Raw genomic sequence first — 14,743 nt, 5'->3', positions numbered from 1 at the left:
TTGAAACATGTTGTCAGTTAAAGGAAAGGGTTTGCTATGAGCTGCTAGTCACTTACCCGTTTCAAAGGAAACTTGTGGTTACTCTGAAGGAAAATTTAATCCATCTGCCACAATGCATTTGTTCTCTTGAGAACCAGGTGGAACTACCGCTGACTATTTCCTTAGGATTATGCCACCCACCAAGGTAACTTTCTGTTTCAGTAGGTGATGTGGAGAAACAAAACAACACCCTTTAAGTTAATCAGTTTTGGAAAATAGAGACTGGCTTTCTATTCCTTGGCTTTGATGTGTTTAGTAGTTCCTGTAAGGATCTGCCTCTCTTTTGTTTTGATTGACAAGACTTTTTCTATATATTTGAGCAATCAAGCAGCCCAGTAACAGAAGGTAGAGACATTTACCCAGAGCAAACTTCTACCATTCATTGTGACTCCCTGAAATCTTAGTGCAAGTTTCAGCTCTAAAAGAAGCATTGGCTCCTGCAAGATTAGGTAAGTGCTTCTCCATATTTGTAACCTCATTCCAGAGGAGGAGAAGCCCAGAGAACTTGCTACAGCAAGGTCAGAGTAGGAACTGTGAAAATAATGAATTCAGTGGCGGGTAAGGGTCCATGAATGCCATATCCTTTATACTTCAAAATCCAGGTGAGTTCTGTCTAGTGGGCCAAGCATGAAGGGGGTTGATTCTGGCTCCTGAAAGAGCACGGGGAATGACCAAGACCCAGAGAGGATGGACTTGACAGTGGATTGAGGTTATGTTTTAAATAACTTCTATGCTTTCCATCATTTGGATTTAAATTGAATGTTAAGTAGGTGCTGTTGCAGTGGAAGTCTAGAGCAGAAGCAATTTACAGTGAGTGGGACACATTTATGAATGGCCACCAACTCAGATGATTGGTTTCATGATATTTTTTGCGCATCCATGTTTAGTGGAGAGTTGGTTTAGTAGCGATGCATATAGGGAATATTGTTATTAATATTTACCTCCCAAATCATTCCCCATCATGACATTGAAAATATAGTTTTGAGCAAAGTATGTAACATGGCACCCAAATACCCTGGACCTGAAAAAAATAATTTATATGTATTCATGTATTCTGTTGGATTATGGATTAGTTTTGGTGTTACTCATATTTTATGTTTATTTTGGAAAGACCACTGGGACAAACTTCTTCAGCACACAAGTCAACTGCAGCAGTTAAGTTACAATAAGGAAAAGCCTGAGAATGCACTTGGAGGGTGGGCATCTAGAAAGGGCCATGGAATCCACACTGGCACCAGTTACAGGAATCGCTGGATGCCTGTGTTGGAGTTTGTGGGCGTTTACAATTTCTGGGCTCATTTTCCCTGAAATGCTAGGAGCAAGGTCCCTTTGATAGTGACCAATGCATGGTTGGCTGTGCCATTGAGGGCAACCAGATCTGTTAAACTCTGTCCTTTCCCTCTCCAGAAGAGCAGCATGAAGCTGGCATTCCTCTTCCTCGGCCCCATGGCCCTCCTCCTTCTGGTTGGCTGTGGCTGTGTCCTTGGCACCTCCAGTGGGAACCTGCGCACCTTTGTGGGCTGTGCCGTGAGGGAGTTTACTTTCCTGGCCAAGAAGCCAGGCTGCAGGGGCCTTCGGATCACCACGGATGCCTGCTGGGGTCGCTGTGAGACCTGGGAGGTGAGTTGCTAAGATGTGCAGATGACAGTATCTTCTGGGCCAGCAACTTGGGTCTGATTCTCAAGAGTTCACTTTTTAAATGATATGAGGTGGAGCTGGGACATCTGCCCTTTCCTGTAGATTTAAGAAACCAAAACAAAACTGTGATTGGCATCTTCCAAAAGTGATTTGAAAAGCATGATGTTGCCCCTCTAACAAAACATTGATAAGATTAAGAATTTGGTTTACACTGTGTCTGTGTATCTGGGAATCATCTCTGGGAGATCACGATGTACTGTTCTACCCATTTTACAGATGACATGGAGGGATTCAAGGGAGAGTGTCTGCAAAGTCACAGAGAGTGTCAGTGTAAAGCTGGAAATCAATTTGTGGTTCAAGCTTGTGACCCAAACTCTTCCCTGTGTTCCTTCATTTTGGGTAAATTAGCCAGTTTCCAAGAAAGAGGTCCTGAGCTGAAGGGTGAGAATTGGTCCCAGACCCCTTCACTGCCTCTTCTGCAGCCCTGTTCCTCTTGAAGTCCCTGGGAGCCCTCTGGGGTTATCACTGACGGATCCATTAAGTTCCTTTATATTCAATGATACCTGGCCTTTTTAGAGACATTTAATTTAAAGTGAGGATAACACTCTCAAACAAAGTTAAAAATCCTATTGGGCTAAGAGGAGCTGTCTGAGTGGTGAAGAGGAAGAGAGCTATTCAGCACCCCAGCAGATCACACTCCGTAGTGACTGTGGGCTCTTCCCCCTGAGGCCCGCCCACTTGGTAACTGATGAGTTACTAGCTCTGATCTTGTCACTCCCTGACCCCAAAACCTTGAATGTCCACACACTACTACAGATTCAATTACCAACTTTCAAAGTCCCCAGCAATATGGCGTCTGCCTGCTTTCCTGAAGACAACACATTTTCTTACTCTGGCCTTGGTAAGTGACTTTCAAAAGTTTTATCAAATAGCCCTTATGGATCTCATTTTGGTCCTTTCCTGATATCCCTTCTCCTTCTCATCTGTCATTATCATATTTATTCCTGATGCCCATCTGCATTGCCAGCTCCTTTTCTGGGCCTTTTTTGACTTGCAAGTAAGCCCTTGACTATGCTCTACTTTTCATCTTACTTCTTCCCCCACCACACTCGTTAAATTTTTTGAGGACAGAGGTTCATTCTTATAACTTTCACAGCTTTTGTCAAGGTGTTGTGTATGAACAAGGTATTCAATACACATTTGTTGGTTGACTGGGATGGACCGCTCCCTGGAGCTGTAGATCCTCCAGCCTAATGGAAGGCCACTTAGAAGGGTACCTGCACTGTGAGTGGACACTGCCATTGGGAACAATAGCCTTCTCTTCAGGGACCCAGAGGGTGGCCTGCTCTTGCTTAGGTACAATTACAGCCCTATGAATGGAATTGGGTCATAGTGATGAAATCTCTAAATTGGATGAAACGACTCCATCGGCCCGGCGCGGTGGCTCAAGCCTGTAATCCCAGCACTTTGGGAGGCCGAGACGGGTGGATCACGAGGTCAGGAGATCGAGACCATCCTGGCTAACACTGTGAAACCCCGTCTCTACTAAAAAATACAAAAAACTAGCCGGGCGAGGTGGCGGGTGCCTGTAGTCCCAGCTACTCGGGAGGCTGAGGCAGGAGAATGGCGTAAACCCGGGAGGCGGAGCTTGCAGTGAGCTGAGATCCGGCCACTGCACTCCAGTCTGGGCGACAGAGCGAGACTCCGTCTCAAAAAAAAAAAAAAACAGAAACGACTCCATCAAAGTAGTTTTCTTTTTGCCTCATTCAGGGGCTTGAGCCCTACCAGCCAAATGAAAATCGGGTTTTGCTAAGTAGACTTTGCCTGTCAATTGGCAGCAAATTCACGTGGGGCACTTGGCGCCTCCTCCTGTTCAGGGACTAGCCTGGCAGGGCCTCTCCCTGTTTGCATTTAGTGTCTGGGCTATTTGAAGCCCTCTCTGTGCCGAATCCTCAAAATCCTGCTTCTCCTCAATTCAGCCCATCTTCTCTTCTTTTTAAAAACTGATGAATGTGTTTAATCGGATCATGGTCACCCATAGGAGGTCAGGAACTGTGCTCTCACTGGAAAAATGGAAGCACCAAAACCATTAAAGAACAAGATTGTCTCTGATCTTAGCCAGCTTTCATTCATGTCTTGACTGTGTAATGAAAAGGGAGGTTACCTATAGAAAATAAATAAAAGAATGAGGTTCATTTTCCCAGCATTCTGAAAGTTTCTGAGATATAAAGCCCTTGATTTTTTTGGGGGGAGAGAACTTAACTGAAAGCATGTCTGAAAATAAGGATGTTCATGACGACAGATTGGCTGGATTTACATTTGAAGGTGGAGCTGTTGTTGAAAATAGCTATTCCTCATAATCTGCATATAGCGTTGCCAGATTTAGCAAACAAACAGACAAACAAAATAAAACAAAGCAACCAATCCCCTCCCCAGAAAAACCCAAACTGAAATGAAACCAGAAAACCAGGAAGCCCAGGCAAATTTGAATTTCAGATAAGCAACAAATAAATTTTTAGCATAAGTCTGTCTGTCTCATATAGTATTTGGGACAGACTTATACTAAAAAATTATGTATCTGAAATTTAATGTTTTTTTTTTGAGACAGAGTCTCACTCTGTCACCCAGGCTGGAGTGCAGTGGCGCAATCTCGGCTCACTGCAAGCTCCGACTCCTGGGTTCTGGCCATTCTCCTGCCTCAGCCTCCCGAGTAGCTGGGACTACAGGCACCCGTCACCACGCCTGGCTAATATTTTTGTTTTTTGTATTTTTAGTAGAGACGGGGTTTCACCGTTTTAGGATTGAAATTTAAATTTTTTGAGGTGTCTGGTCTGCCTAGGTTCCCAGAGTACCAATGGTAAGAAGACATAAAGCAAATATGGAAGATAGGAGAAAACAGTTGAGGACAAATTCAGCTTCTTTGGTCCTTGTCAAAGGCAAGGCTGGCTGGGCGCGGTGGTTCATGCCTGTAATCCCTGCACTTTGGGAGGCAAAGGTGGGCGGATGGCGAGGTCAGGAGATAGAGACCAGCCTGGCCAATATGGTGAAACCCCATCTCTACTAAAAATACAAAAATTAACCGGGCATGGTGGCACGTGCCTGTAGTCCCAGCAACTCGGGAAGCTGAGGCAGAAGAATTGCTTGAACCTGGAAGGTGGAGGTTACAGTGAGCTGAGATCGCGCCACTGTACTACTGCTCCAGCCTGGGTGACAGAGCGAGACTCCATCTCAAAAAAAAAAAAAAAAAGGCAAGTTTGCTATTTTCATGACATTCATGCAAGAACTTCATCTTGAGTTACATATTCTTTTTTGCCTAGAACAAAGAAGAACAAAAAAGCAAAGGTACTGTCATTTGAAAGCTTGTTATTATTTTCATTATTACTTCCTTATAATAATTGCACTAATAAGAACAATGGATTACATTTATTGAACACTTACTCTGTGCTAGACATTGTGAATTGCATATATCATCTTACTTTGTCTCTCAAACAATGGTGGGAGGTAGATATTTTGCTTTACAGAGGAGGAAACTGAGTCTTCAGGAAGTTAAGTGAATTTTCCAAGGTCTCCAGCAAGTGGCAGAACAGGGACTCAAGGCTCCATAGTTCTGACTGCAGGCTCGAGATTTTAACTCCGGCTAGGTGCTGATATTTTTTCTGATCTATGTGTTCTGTTTATCAAAATTATCTTTGAAATTAAGATTTATAAAAGGTGAAGAAAGGAAATGAATCTTTTGATGATCAGAACAGTACACAGAGTACTCGGGAACCTGTCTTGTAATGTTTTCTTTCATTGATTCAATGACAAATAGTTATTGAAACCCTCCCGGGGTCTGTTTTAGGTATGGGAGGCACAGCGGGCAAAAATCTCTGTCCTAAAAGAGCTTACTTTCTAGAGTGGGAGGAATATCACACAAATGAAAGAAAGGTAGACTATGTCATGTGGTATGGTGAAAAATAAAGCAGGATGGGGGATGGGAAGTTTCTGGGCATAGAGATGGAATGTTGCAATTTTAAATAGGATGGTTGAGAAATGCTTCCCTGAGAAGGTGACATTCTAACAAAAACCAAAGGTTGGTGAAGGAGTGAATCATATGGGAGAAGAATGTTCCAGGCAGAAGGAACAGTAAGTGCAAAGGCCCTGAGCTGGGACTGTTCCTGCTGGGTGGGAGGAACAATAAGGAGACCGCTGTGAGCCTAGTGAGGAAGTCAGTGGGGTGGGAATGGTTGCAGGCATTTCAGAAGGTAGAGGTGTAGAGAAGGTGATGTAGGTCTTGAAGGTGATCATAAGGTCTTTGATTTTTGCTCTGAGTGAGATGGGAAATACTGGGGCTTTGGGCAGAGGAGTAATATGATCTGACTTATGTTTAAACAGGATCAGTCAGGGCTGCTGTGTTGTAAATAGATTGTAGGGAGTAAAAATGGAAGAGGGGAGACCAGTTAGAAGGTGTTTGCAATGACCAAGATGATTCATTTGCTGACTACGCACGGAGCACTTGCTGTGTGCCATGGTCTCTCCTGGGAGCTTAGGATATGGTCTTGAGTGAAATCAGCTTCTTGCTTTCAGGAGTTTGTTTTCTACTGGGAGATGATAGAGCAACAAGTAAATCAATGAATAACAAGTTAATTTCTGATAGTGATAAATGATACTAAAAAACTGAAACAAGATCATATGTTCTAATGAATTCCCTGTTTTCTATCTGTGGGGACAGAAACCCATTCTGGAACCCCCCTATATTGAAGCCCATCATCGAGTCTGTACCTACAATGAGACCAAACAGGTGACCGTCAAGCTGCCCAACTGTGCCCCGGGAGTCGACCCCGTCTACACCTATCCCGTGGCCGTCCGCTGTGACTGTGGAACCTGCTCCACTGCCACCACGGAGTGTGAGACCACCTGAGGCCTGCATGGTCTGCAGAGCGCAGCTAGCGGCCTTAGCCTCACAGACCCACCTGTGTGAGCAGCACATGCAGTTATACTTCCTGGATGCAAGACTGTTTAATTTCGACTGTACCCATGGAGGAGGTTACCTGTTGACCCTTAGGTCCAGCTCAGGCAAAAGGCCCAAATGCAGCCTACTGATGCTAAAAATTCGAAACAATATTCATGCCTTCACCAAAATAATTTCTCCAGTTCACACACCTGCAAATTAATTTTTCTTTGCCTTGAGTCTTGGAACATAATTTGTGTATCACAATCCTCTCCCAGTTTGGACTTATAATATGCTAATGATTTAAACACATTAGATGTAATTAGAAAATGGGGCTGGAAAGTCTTTAAATTCTCATGTTCTATTTAACCACTGATCTCCAACCGGATTTATGATTAAAGGGCTAGAAATGAACAAAACCCATGTACTAGTTTTCCTCACCCCTGAGGAATTCCAACTGCAAGCTTCTTTAGGGAAAATGCTCCCTTCCCCTTTTAACTGAGCAATTATCTACACAAGAAATAAGACTGTTCAGATACACAAAGAGAGCAGCTTCAATGAAAAGATGTTTGGATTTGGGTAATTATTTTCCCTAGCAAAATTCCCTAAATTCCCTTAAGAGCCTCAATAAAGAGGCTATGGTGGGATTAAAAGAAAGAAAAAAACCCCCAGAAATAAAATATGTAACTAATAGCTATCTCATTTAGCCTTAAAAAGTTATTAAACTAAACTCACGTTGTAGAGTATGATGTTCTCCCAAAGCTATGGCAAAATGGCCAATCACAAGTATTCTTCCCGATTTATCATATTTTAAATTTAAGTTGTAACTTACTAAACTCAGAAATTTTACATGCTTTTAGGGGTAAAACTGCATTGCTGGCCCAGAGGAAAAAGTCTGTGATTTTCTAGCTCCTGCCCTCTCTAAAATCTTACAGTAGCTAATTCTGTGCCTGGAAAAAACCTCCAGAACTCTAATGTTATGCAAATGTCTTTACTTCTGGCATTTTTGGGGTTGAATTTAACCTTGTTCCTTTTTCATAATGTGCCAGGAAAACCTATATTAATGCCAATAAAGCATGTCCTCTGTCTTTTGAATTCATGACAACTTTTAAGAAAGTCTTTTTAATTTTTAGTACACTTGGAATAACAGTGAGAAGCACACCTCAAATAAACTACAAGGTTATTTTTACTTAAGCATTAATTTGGCACGTCATGTTTAGTAAGGGACACAGACAGATGACTCTGTAGCATGAGTCCCAGCGGTGGCACAAATACATAGACATAGCCCTGGGAGCCAGGAGTCCTTCTTGAATAAGAATTCAACGTGTCCCCCTAAAACACAGTAAAGCAAATGTTGAGATTGACAGTCAAGTACTGGGATGCGGGGTGAACATCTGGGAACAAAGGGCAGGAGCGAAAGTCACCCAACCTTTAGCAGATGTGTTGGTAGGAAAGGAAGTCACTCTAATGTAAGAAGAAGGCAAGTACTTGGGGTCTCTGCTGGAGCAGTGGGTGATGATTAGGGATGAATCCTGGGTGGTGCCACTCAAGTGTTTTCAACCCACCCCTAAAGACTTTCCTCAGAGTTTTCTGAGGCACAAAGGGCTTGTCAGGATTTGAGAAAAGATGACCACAGCATGAATAAGGGTCCTGGCAGGAAACCAGTGATCTATTGCAGTGGGATACGGAAGAGATGATTTATAAATGTGTGAGCAGAATTAAGGAAACCAATAAGTGGAGATGAAACAGATCTGGTTCAGCAGCAATGGACAACCCTAGGCTGAAGGAGCGAGAGGAGGGAGTGATTGTCAGACCCCAGAGAGAACTGTGGGAGTGAGATCCACGACAGGGGCTGCAGCCTTTGGTAGGAGGATGCAGCCCTCCCTAAACTGAGACCTGGTAGGGAGGGAGGTGGGGAAGCAGATACCCATCCTCACTCTCCTCCCTGGTCTTCTGTTGAATGAAACGGGAATCAAGCTGGGTGTGGTGGCTCATTCCTGTAATCCTAGCACTTTGGGAGCCCGAGGTGGAAGAATTACAACAGGGTGAGACCCTGTCTCTTCAAAAAATAAAAATAAAAAATTAGATGGGTATGGTGGTGTGCACCTGTACTCCCAACTACTCAGGGGGCTGAGGTGGGAGGATCCCTTGAGACTGGGAGGTCAAGGCTGCAAATGAGCTGTGATTGTGCCACTGCACGCCAGCCTGAATGACAGAGCAAGACCCCATCTCCAAAAAAAAAAAAAAAAAAAAGAAAAAGAAAAAGCAAAAAGCAAAAAAAAAAAAAAAAAACCACGTGGGAATCAAGTGGGAAAGCAGAGAGTGAGAAAACCCATTGATTCAGTCCATAAATGTTGGCCTGCTAGGCACCCAGTTGAAGAAAGGTAGAGAGTGGATTTAAGGGGCCAAATGAATAAACTCCAGCTTAGCTGTCTTTTGGGCAGCTCAGCTTGAATGCAGGAGGTAGCATGCTGTAGCGTCACAATTACAGTCATGGGTCACTTAACAAGGGTACATTATGAGAAATGCATCATTAGGTAATTCTGTCATTGTGAGAACATCATAGTGTAATTACACAAACCTGGACGGTATAGCCTACTACATAGCTAAGTATAGCTTATTGCTGCTAGGCTACAAATCTGTACAGCAGATTACTATACTGAATGCTGTAGGCAACTGTAAAACAATGGTAGGTATTTGTGTATCTAAACATAGAACAAGTATAGAAAAAATATAATCTTATGGGACCACCACCATATGTGCCATCTGCCATTGACCAAAATATTGTGCAGTTCGTGACTGTACTGACTGCCTTGTAGTAAATTGATCTGGAATACACATGGGAAGGCATGCACTGGCTAATACAATAATATTTGGGAGATATTGAAGACCATGTAATTATAAGGACTGTGGGATTAGTTGGTGGTTAAGTGCAATAAAAGTCCTCAGGCATGATATGAAAGCTGATTTGAAGAGACTGTCTTCGAATGCAGCTGAAGGACAGACTGTGCTGAAAATTAGGCCTAATATCTAATTGACAAAGCAGCTGAATTAATAAAAGGGCTGAATTTACCACTCTGGCAAGTCTCCTATACTTAAGTCAAGGTCCTAATAGGGAAAAAGTGAGACATAGAGATCTGGAATGGGAACAGTTAGGTGGATGACGGACTCGAGGTTTCCCTGCAGAGGAACGTCCTGGCTCCTCCTGGCTAGTGGAGAGCATACTCCCCTTGCCTGGAGACCATGCCGAGGAGGATGCTTTACATGATGAGACTCGTCCTCCTCAAATATTGCCTACACCCCCGTATTATTCTAGATGGTTAATTATGGTCAAGTCTCAGGATGATCTGGCTGGGGAGGGGCTTGCTCTGAGGTGGGAAGAACAAGCATCTCCCCTGAAGGAGCTTCAGGATTTGGCAATGCAAACCAGGAGGAATTGGTAAAGTGTGCTTAGCAATGGATCTCGGGGGTTTAGACAGGGATATGGCGGGTGGGGTGCCAGAATATAAGACTGGATAAGAAGATTTCATCCATATGCAGGCATTATGAGAATATAATGTAATCAAAAGGACACCTGGATCTGGTCCCAGTGTGCTGTTGGGATGTGTCCTTCAAGAGTGGGGAAAATGGTGGCTTGCATTAATGAAAAGAAGATGCCAGAACTGTCCTGGCAGAGTACTGAGGAACAAAAGGCACTGAGAGGTGGGCCTGCCAGAATGGATTTATTATGTAAGACCAGAGAACTCGCCAGTTGGCTGTGTTCATCTGGAGGGTTTAGTGGCCATTTCTTTTACAAAGCAACAAAGAATGACTAGTGAGGGGCACATCTCAGAAAAGCTCGATCGTCACTGTCCTTTCTAGGCTGAGGTTGGTGCAGGTGGCGACATACAGCTGTAAGAGACAAGTGGGCATAATTGTTCTAACAGATAGCAAAGCTGCAGTGACCACCAGAGGGCTCTGATCTGCAGATCTGTGTGCTAATAGTTCATGATATTCAAACAATTTCCTCAATAGATCTATGTTATAATCAGAGAATTTATTAGTGAAAAAGAGGAGAACCTCTATCAGGATTTATACTGTGCTAAACTTGAATCTTTTTCAAGTCTCCCTTTTCCTTTCTCCCTCCTTTCCACAAATATTTATTAACTTAAATTTTGTCAAGGTACTGTGTTTGGAAAATAACAAAACTATATTGTTACCATTTATGGATCTCTTACTATAAGCAGAATCCTTTCTATTAACACTTCTTAGTTATTGTATTAACTATGCTAGTAAGCATTGTCATTGTCATTTTACCATTAGCATTTTACAGATGATGAAATAGAAGCTCAGAGAGGTCAAATAACTTGTCCAAGGTCACACAGCTAGTAAGTAGCACATGCTAGGTTTCTTTGAATCAGAAGCAAACGTTTTCCACTAGAGCACAGTGCCTTTTTGGAATCCTCCTTACAAGTCATTCCTGCTTGGAGAAGTCTTTAAGTTTATCGTCAGACTATCTCTTACCACATTGATTAGCATTTCTGCCATCTTTCCTGGAGGTGGCTCCATGCAAGGTCGGGCTGTTTTACGGAGACTGGAACTTTTCTCTGGGTTTCCTGTATAACCTCTAGGAAGATAGTGTTTTGCTGTAGCTTAAATGAAAGCTTACCATGGAAGAGACTGAGGGAGAAAAAGCAGAGCCTCGAAGGGAAATTCAAAGAGACTGTTGTGGAACTGAGGGATGTATGTTCTAAACTTTTTTCCTAGGCATGTGAGGAGTGGTGCAGGGGAATTGACTCTGGTGCATAAACTAACTCTCAGCAACTCCTTACTCTTGGAAATGTGTTTATTTTTTATTCTTCCGTAAGTTATTGGAGTACAGGCGATATTTGGTTATATGATTAAGTTCTTTAGTGGTGATTTGTGAGATTTTGGTGCACCCATCACCTGAGCAGTATACACTGCACCATATTTGTAGTCTTCTATCCCTTGCTCCCCTCCCACTCTTCCCCCAAAGCCCCCAAAGTCTATTGCATCATTCTTATGCTTTTGCATCCTCATAGTTTAGCTCCCACATTTCAGTGAGAACATACAATGTTTGGTTTTCCATTCGTGAGTTACTTCACTTAGAAAAATAGTCTTCAATCTCATCCAGGTCACTGAAAATACTGTTAATTCATTCCTTTTTATGGCTGTGTAATATTCCATTGTATATATATACCACAGTTTCTTTATCCACTTGTTGGTTTATGGGCATTTTGGTTGGTTCCACAATTTTGCAATTGTGAATTGGGCCACCATAAAAATGTGTTTGCAAATATCTTTTTTGAATAATGACTTCTTTTCCTCTGGGTAAATACCCAGTAGTGGGATTGCTGGATCCAATGGTAGTTCTACTTTTAGATCTTTAAATAATCTCCACACTGTTTTCCTTAGAGGCTGTACTAGTTTACATTCCCACCAGCAGTGTAGAAGTGTTCCCTGTTCACTGCATCCACACCAACATCTACTGTTTTTTTTGATTTTTTGATTATAGCCATTCTTGCAGGAGTGAGATGATATCACATTGTGGTTTTGATATGCATTTCCCTGATCATTAGTGATGTTGAGCATTTTTTCATGTTTGTTAACCATTTGTATATCTTCTTTTGAGAATTGTCTATTCATGTCCTTAGCCCACTTTTTGATGGGATTGTTTGTTTTTTTTCTTACTGATTTGTTTGAGTTCGTTGTAGATTCTGGATTGGTCCTTTGTCAGATGTATAGATTGTGAAGATTTTCTTCCACTCTGTGGGTTGTCTGTTGACTCTGCTGACTGTTCCTTTTGCTGTGGAAAATTGCTTTAGTTTAATTAGGTCCCAGCTATTTATCTTTGTTTTTATTGCATTTGCTTTTGGGTTCTTGGTCATGAAATCCTTGCCTAAACCAACATCTAGATGGGATTTTCCAATGTTATCTTGTAGAATTTTTATGGTTTCAGGTCTTAGGTTTAAGTCCTTAATCCATCTTCAGTTGATTTTTGTGTGAGATAAGGATCCAGTTTCATTCTCCTACATTTGACTAGCCAATTATCCCAGCACTATTTGTTGAAAAGGGTGTCTTTTCTCCACTTTATGTTTTTGTTTGCTTTGTTGAAGGTCAGTTGGCTGTAAGTATTTGGGTTTATTTCTGGGTTCTCTATTCTGTCCTCTTGGTTTTTGTGCCTATTCTTGGGTCAGTACCATGCTGTTTTGGTGACTATGGCCTTACAGTAGAGTTTGAAATCAGATAGTGTGATGCCTCCAGATTTGTTCTTTTTGCTTATTCTTGCTTTGGCTATGCGGGCTCTTTTTTGGTTCCATATGAATTTTAGAATTGTTTTTTCTAATTCTGTGAAGAGTGATGGTGGTATTTTGATGGGGATTGCATTGAATTTGTACATTGCTTTTGGCAGTATGGTCATTTTCACACTATTAATTTTACCCATCCGTGAGCATGGGATGTGTTTCCATTTTTTTGTGTCATCTATGATTTCTTTCAGCAGTGTTTTGTAGATTTCCTTGTAGAGGTCTTTCAAATCCTTTGAAAGTTAAATTGAAACAAAAAGAAATATAAAAGATAAATGAAACAAAAAGCTGGTTCTTTGGAAAGACAAATAAAATTGATAGACCATTAGCAAGATTAACCAGGAAGGAAGAGAAAAAATCCGAATAACCTCACTAAGAAACGAAACAGGAGATACTACAACTGACACCACTGAAATGCAAAAGATCATTCAAGGCTACTATGAACATCTTTACTCACATAAACTAGAAAACCTAGAAGAGAGGGATAAATACCTGGAAAAATACAACCCTCCTAGGTAAATCACCGAAGAATTAGATACCCTGAACCCAAGGTATATACCCAGGAATATACCCAGCTATATTCCTTTCTTCCTTTCTTTCTTGTTTTTTTCTTTTGCAGCTATTGTAAAAGGGGTTGAGTTTTTTTATTTGATTCTCCGCTTGGTCGCTGTTGGTGTATAGAAGAGCTACTGACTTGTGTATATTAATCTTGTATCTGGAAACTTTGCTGAATTATTTTATCAATTCTAGGAGCTTTCTGGAGGAGGACTTAGGGTTTTCGAGGTAAACAATCATATCTTCAGCAAACAGTGACAGTTGGACTTCCTCTTTACCAATTTGGATGCCCTTTATTTCTTTCTCTTGTCTGATTGCTCTGGCTAGGACTTCCAGTGCTCTGTTGAAGAGAAGTGGTGAAAGTGGGTATCCTTGTCTTTTTCCAGTTCTCAGAGGGACAGGTTTCAACTTTTCCCCATTCAGTATTATGCTGGCTGTGAGTTTGTCATAGATGGCTTTTGTTACATTAAGGTATGTCCCCTTTATGACGACCTTGCTGAGAGTTTTAATTGTAAAGCGATACTGGATTTCGTTGAATGCTTTTTCTGCATCTATTGAGATGATCATGTGGTTTTTGTTTTTAATTCTGTTTATGTGGTGTATCACATTTATTGGCTTGTGTATGTTAAATCAGCCCTGGCATGAAACCCACTTGATCATTGTGGATTATCTTTTTGATAATTTTTTGTTGTTGGATTCAGTTAGCAAGTATTTTGTTAAGGATCTTAGCATCTATGTTCATCAAGGATATCGGTCTGTAGTTTTGTTTTTTGGTTAGGTCCTTTCCTGGTTTTCGTATTAGTGTGATGCTGGCTTCATAGAATGAATTAGGGAGGGTTCCTTCTTTCTCTATCTTGTGGAATACTGTCAAAAGGATTGGTACCAATTTTTTGAATGTCTGTTAGAATTCTGCTGTGAATCCGTTTGGTCCTGTACTTTTTTTGTTGGTAATTTTTAAATTACCATTTCAAACTTCCTGCTTGTTATTGGTCTGTTCAGGTTATCTAATTCTTCGGTGATTTACCTAGGAGAGTTGTATTTTTCCAGGTATTTATCCATCTGTTCTAGGTTTTCTAGTTTATGTGAGTAAAGGTGTTCATAGTAGCCTTGAATGATCTTTTGTATTTCAGTAGTGTCAGTTGTAGTATCTCCTGTTTTGTTTCTTAGTGAGGTTATTTCGATTTTTTCTGTTCCTTCTTGGTTAATCTTGCTAATGTTCTATCAATTTTATTTGTTTTTTCAAAGAACCAGCTTTTTTTTTTTTTTTTTTTTGAGG

The 14,743-nt window shown here is 41.5% G+C and overlaps 1 protein-coding gene across 1 annotated transcript; it reads left to right on the top strand.

Moving 5' to 3' along the window:
• The first annotated feature begins 438 nt into the window (after window positions 1-438).
• GPHB5 (glycoprotein hormone beta 5) lies at window positions 439-6,694 on the top strand. Its single transcript, XM_011961962.1, has 3 exons — window positions 439-488; window positions 1,455-1,659; window positions 6,389-6,694. Exons 2-3 carry the CDS (start codon window positions 1,456-1,458, stop codon window positions 6,575-6,577), a joined length of 393 nt encoding a protein of 130 aa, XP_011817352.1. The 5' UTR covers window positions 439-488; window position 1,455; the 3' UTR covers window positions 6,578-6,694.
• The last annotated feature ends 8,049 nt before the right edge of the window (window positions 6,695-14,743 follow it).

The sequence above is a fragment of the Colobus angolensis genome, unplaced genomic scaffold, assembly GCF_000951035.1.
Source record: "Colobus angolensis palliatus isolate OR3802 unplaced genomic scaffold, Cang.pa_1.0 Scaffold57, whole genome shotgun sequence".
Taxonomy (NCBI): domain Eukaryota; kingdom Metazoa; phylum Chordata; class Mammalia; order Primates; family Cercopithecidae; genus Colobus; species Colobus angolensis.
This window is presented reverse-complemented; position numbering and strand designations above follow the sequence as displayed.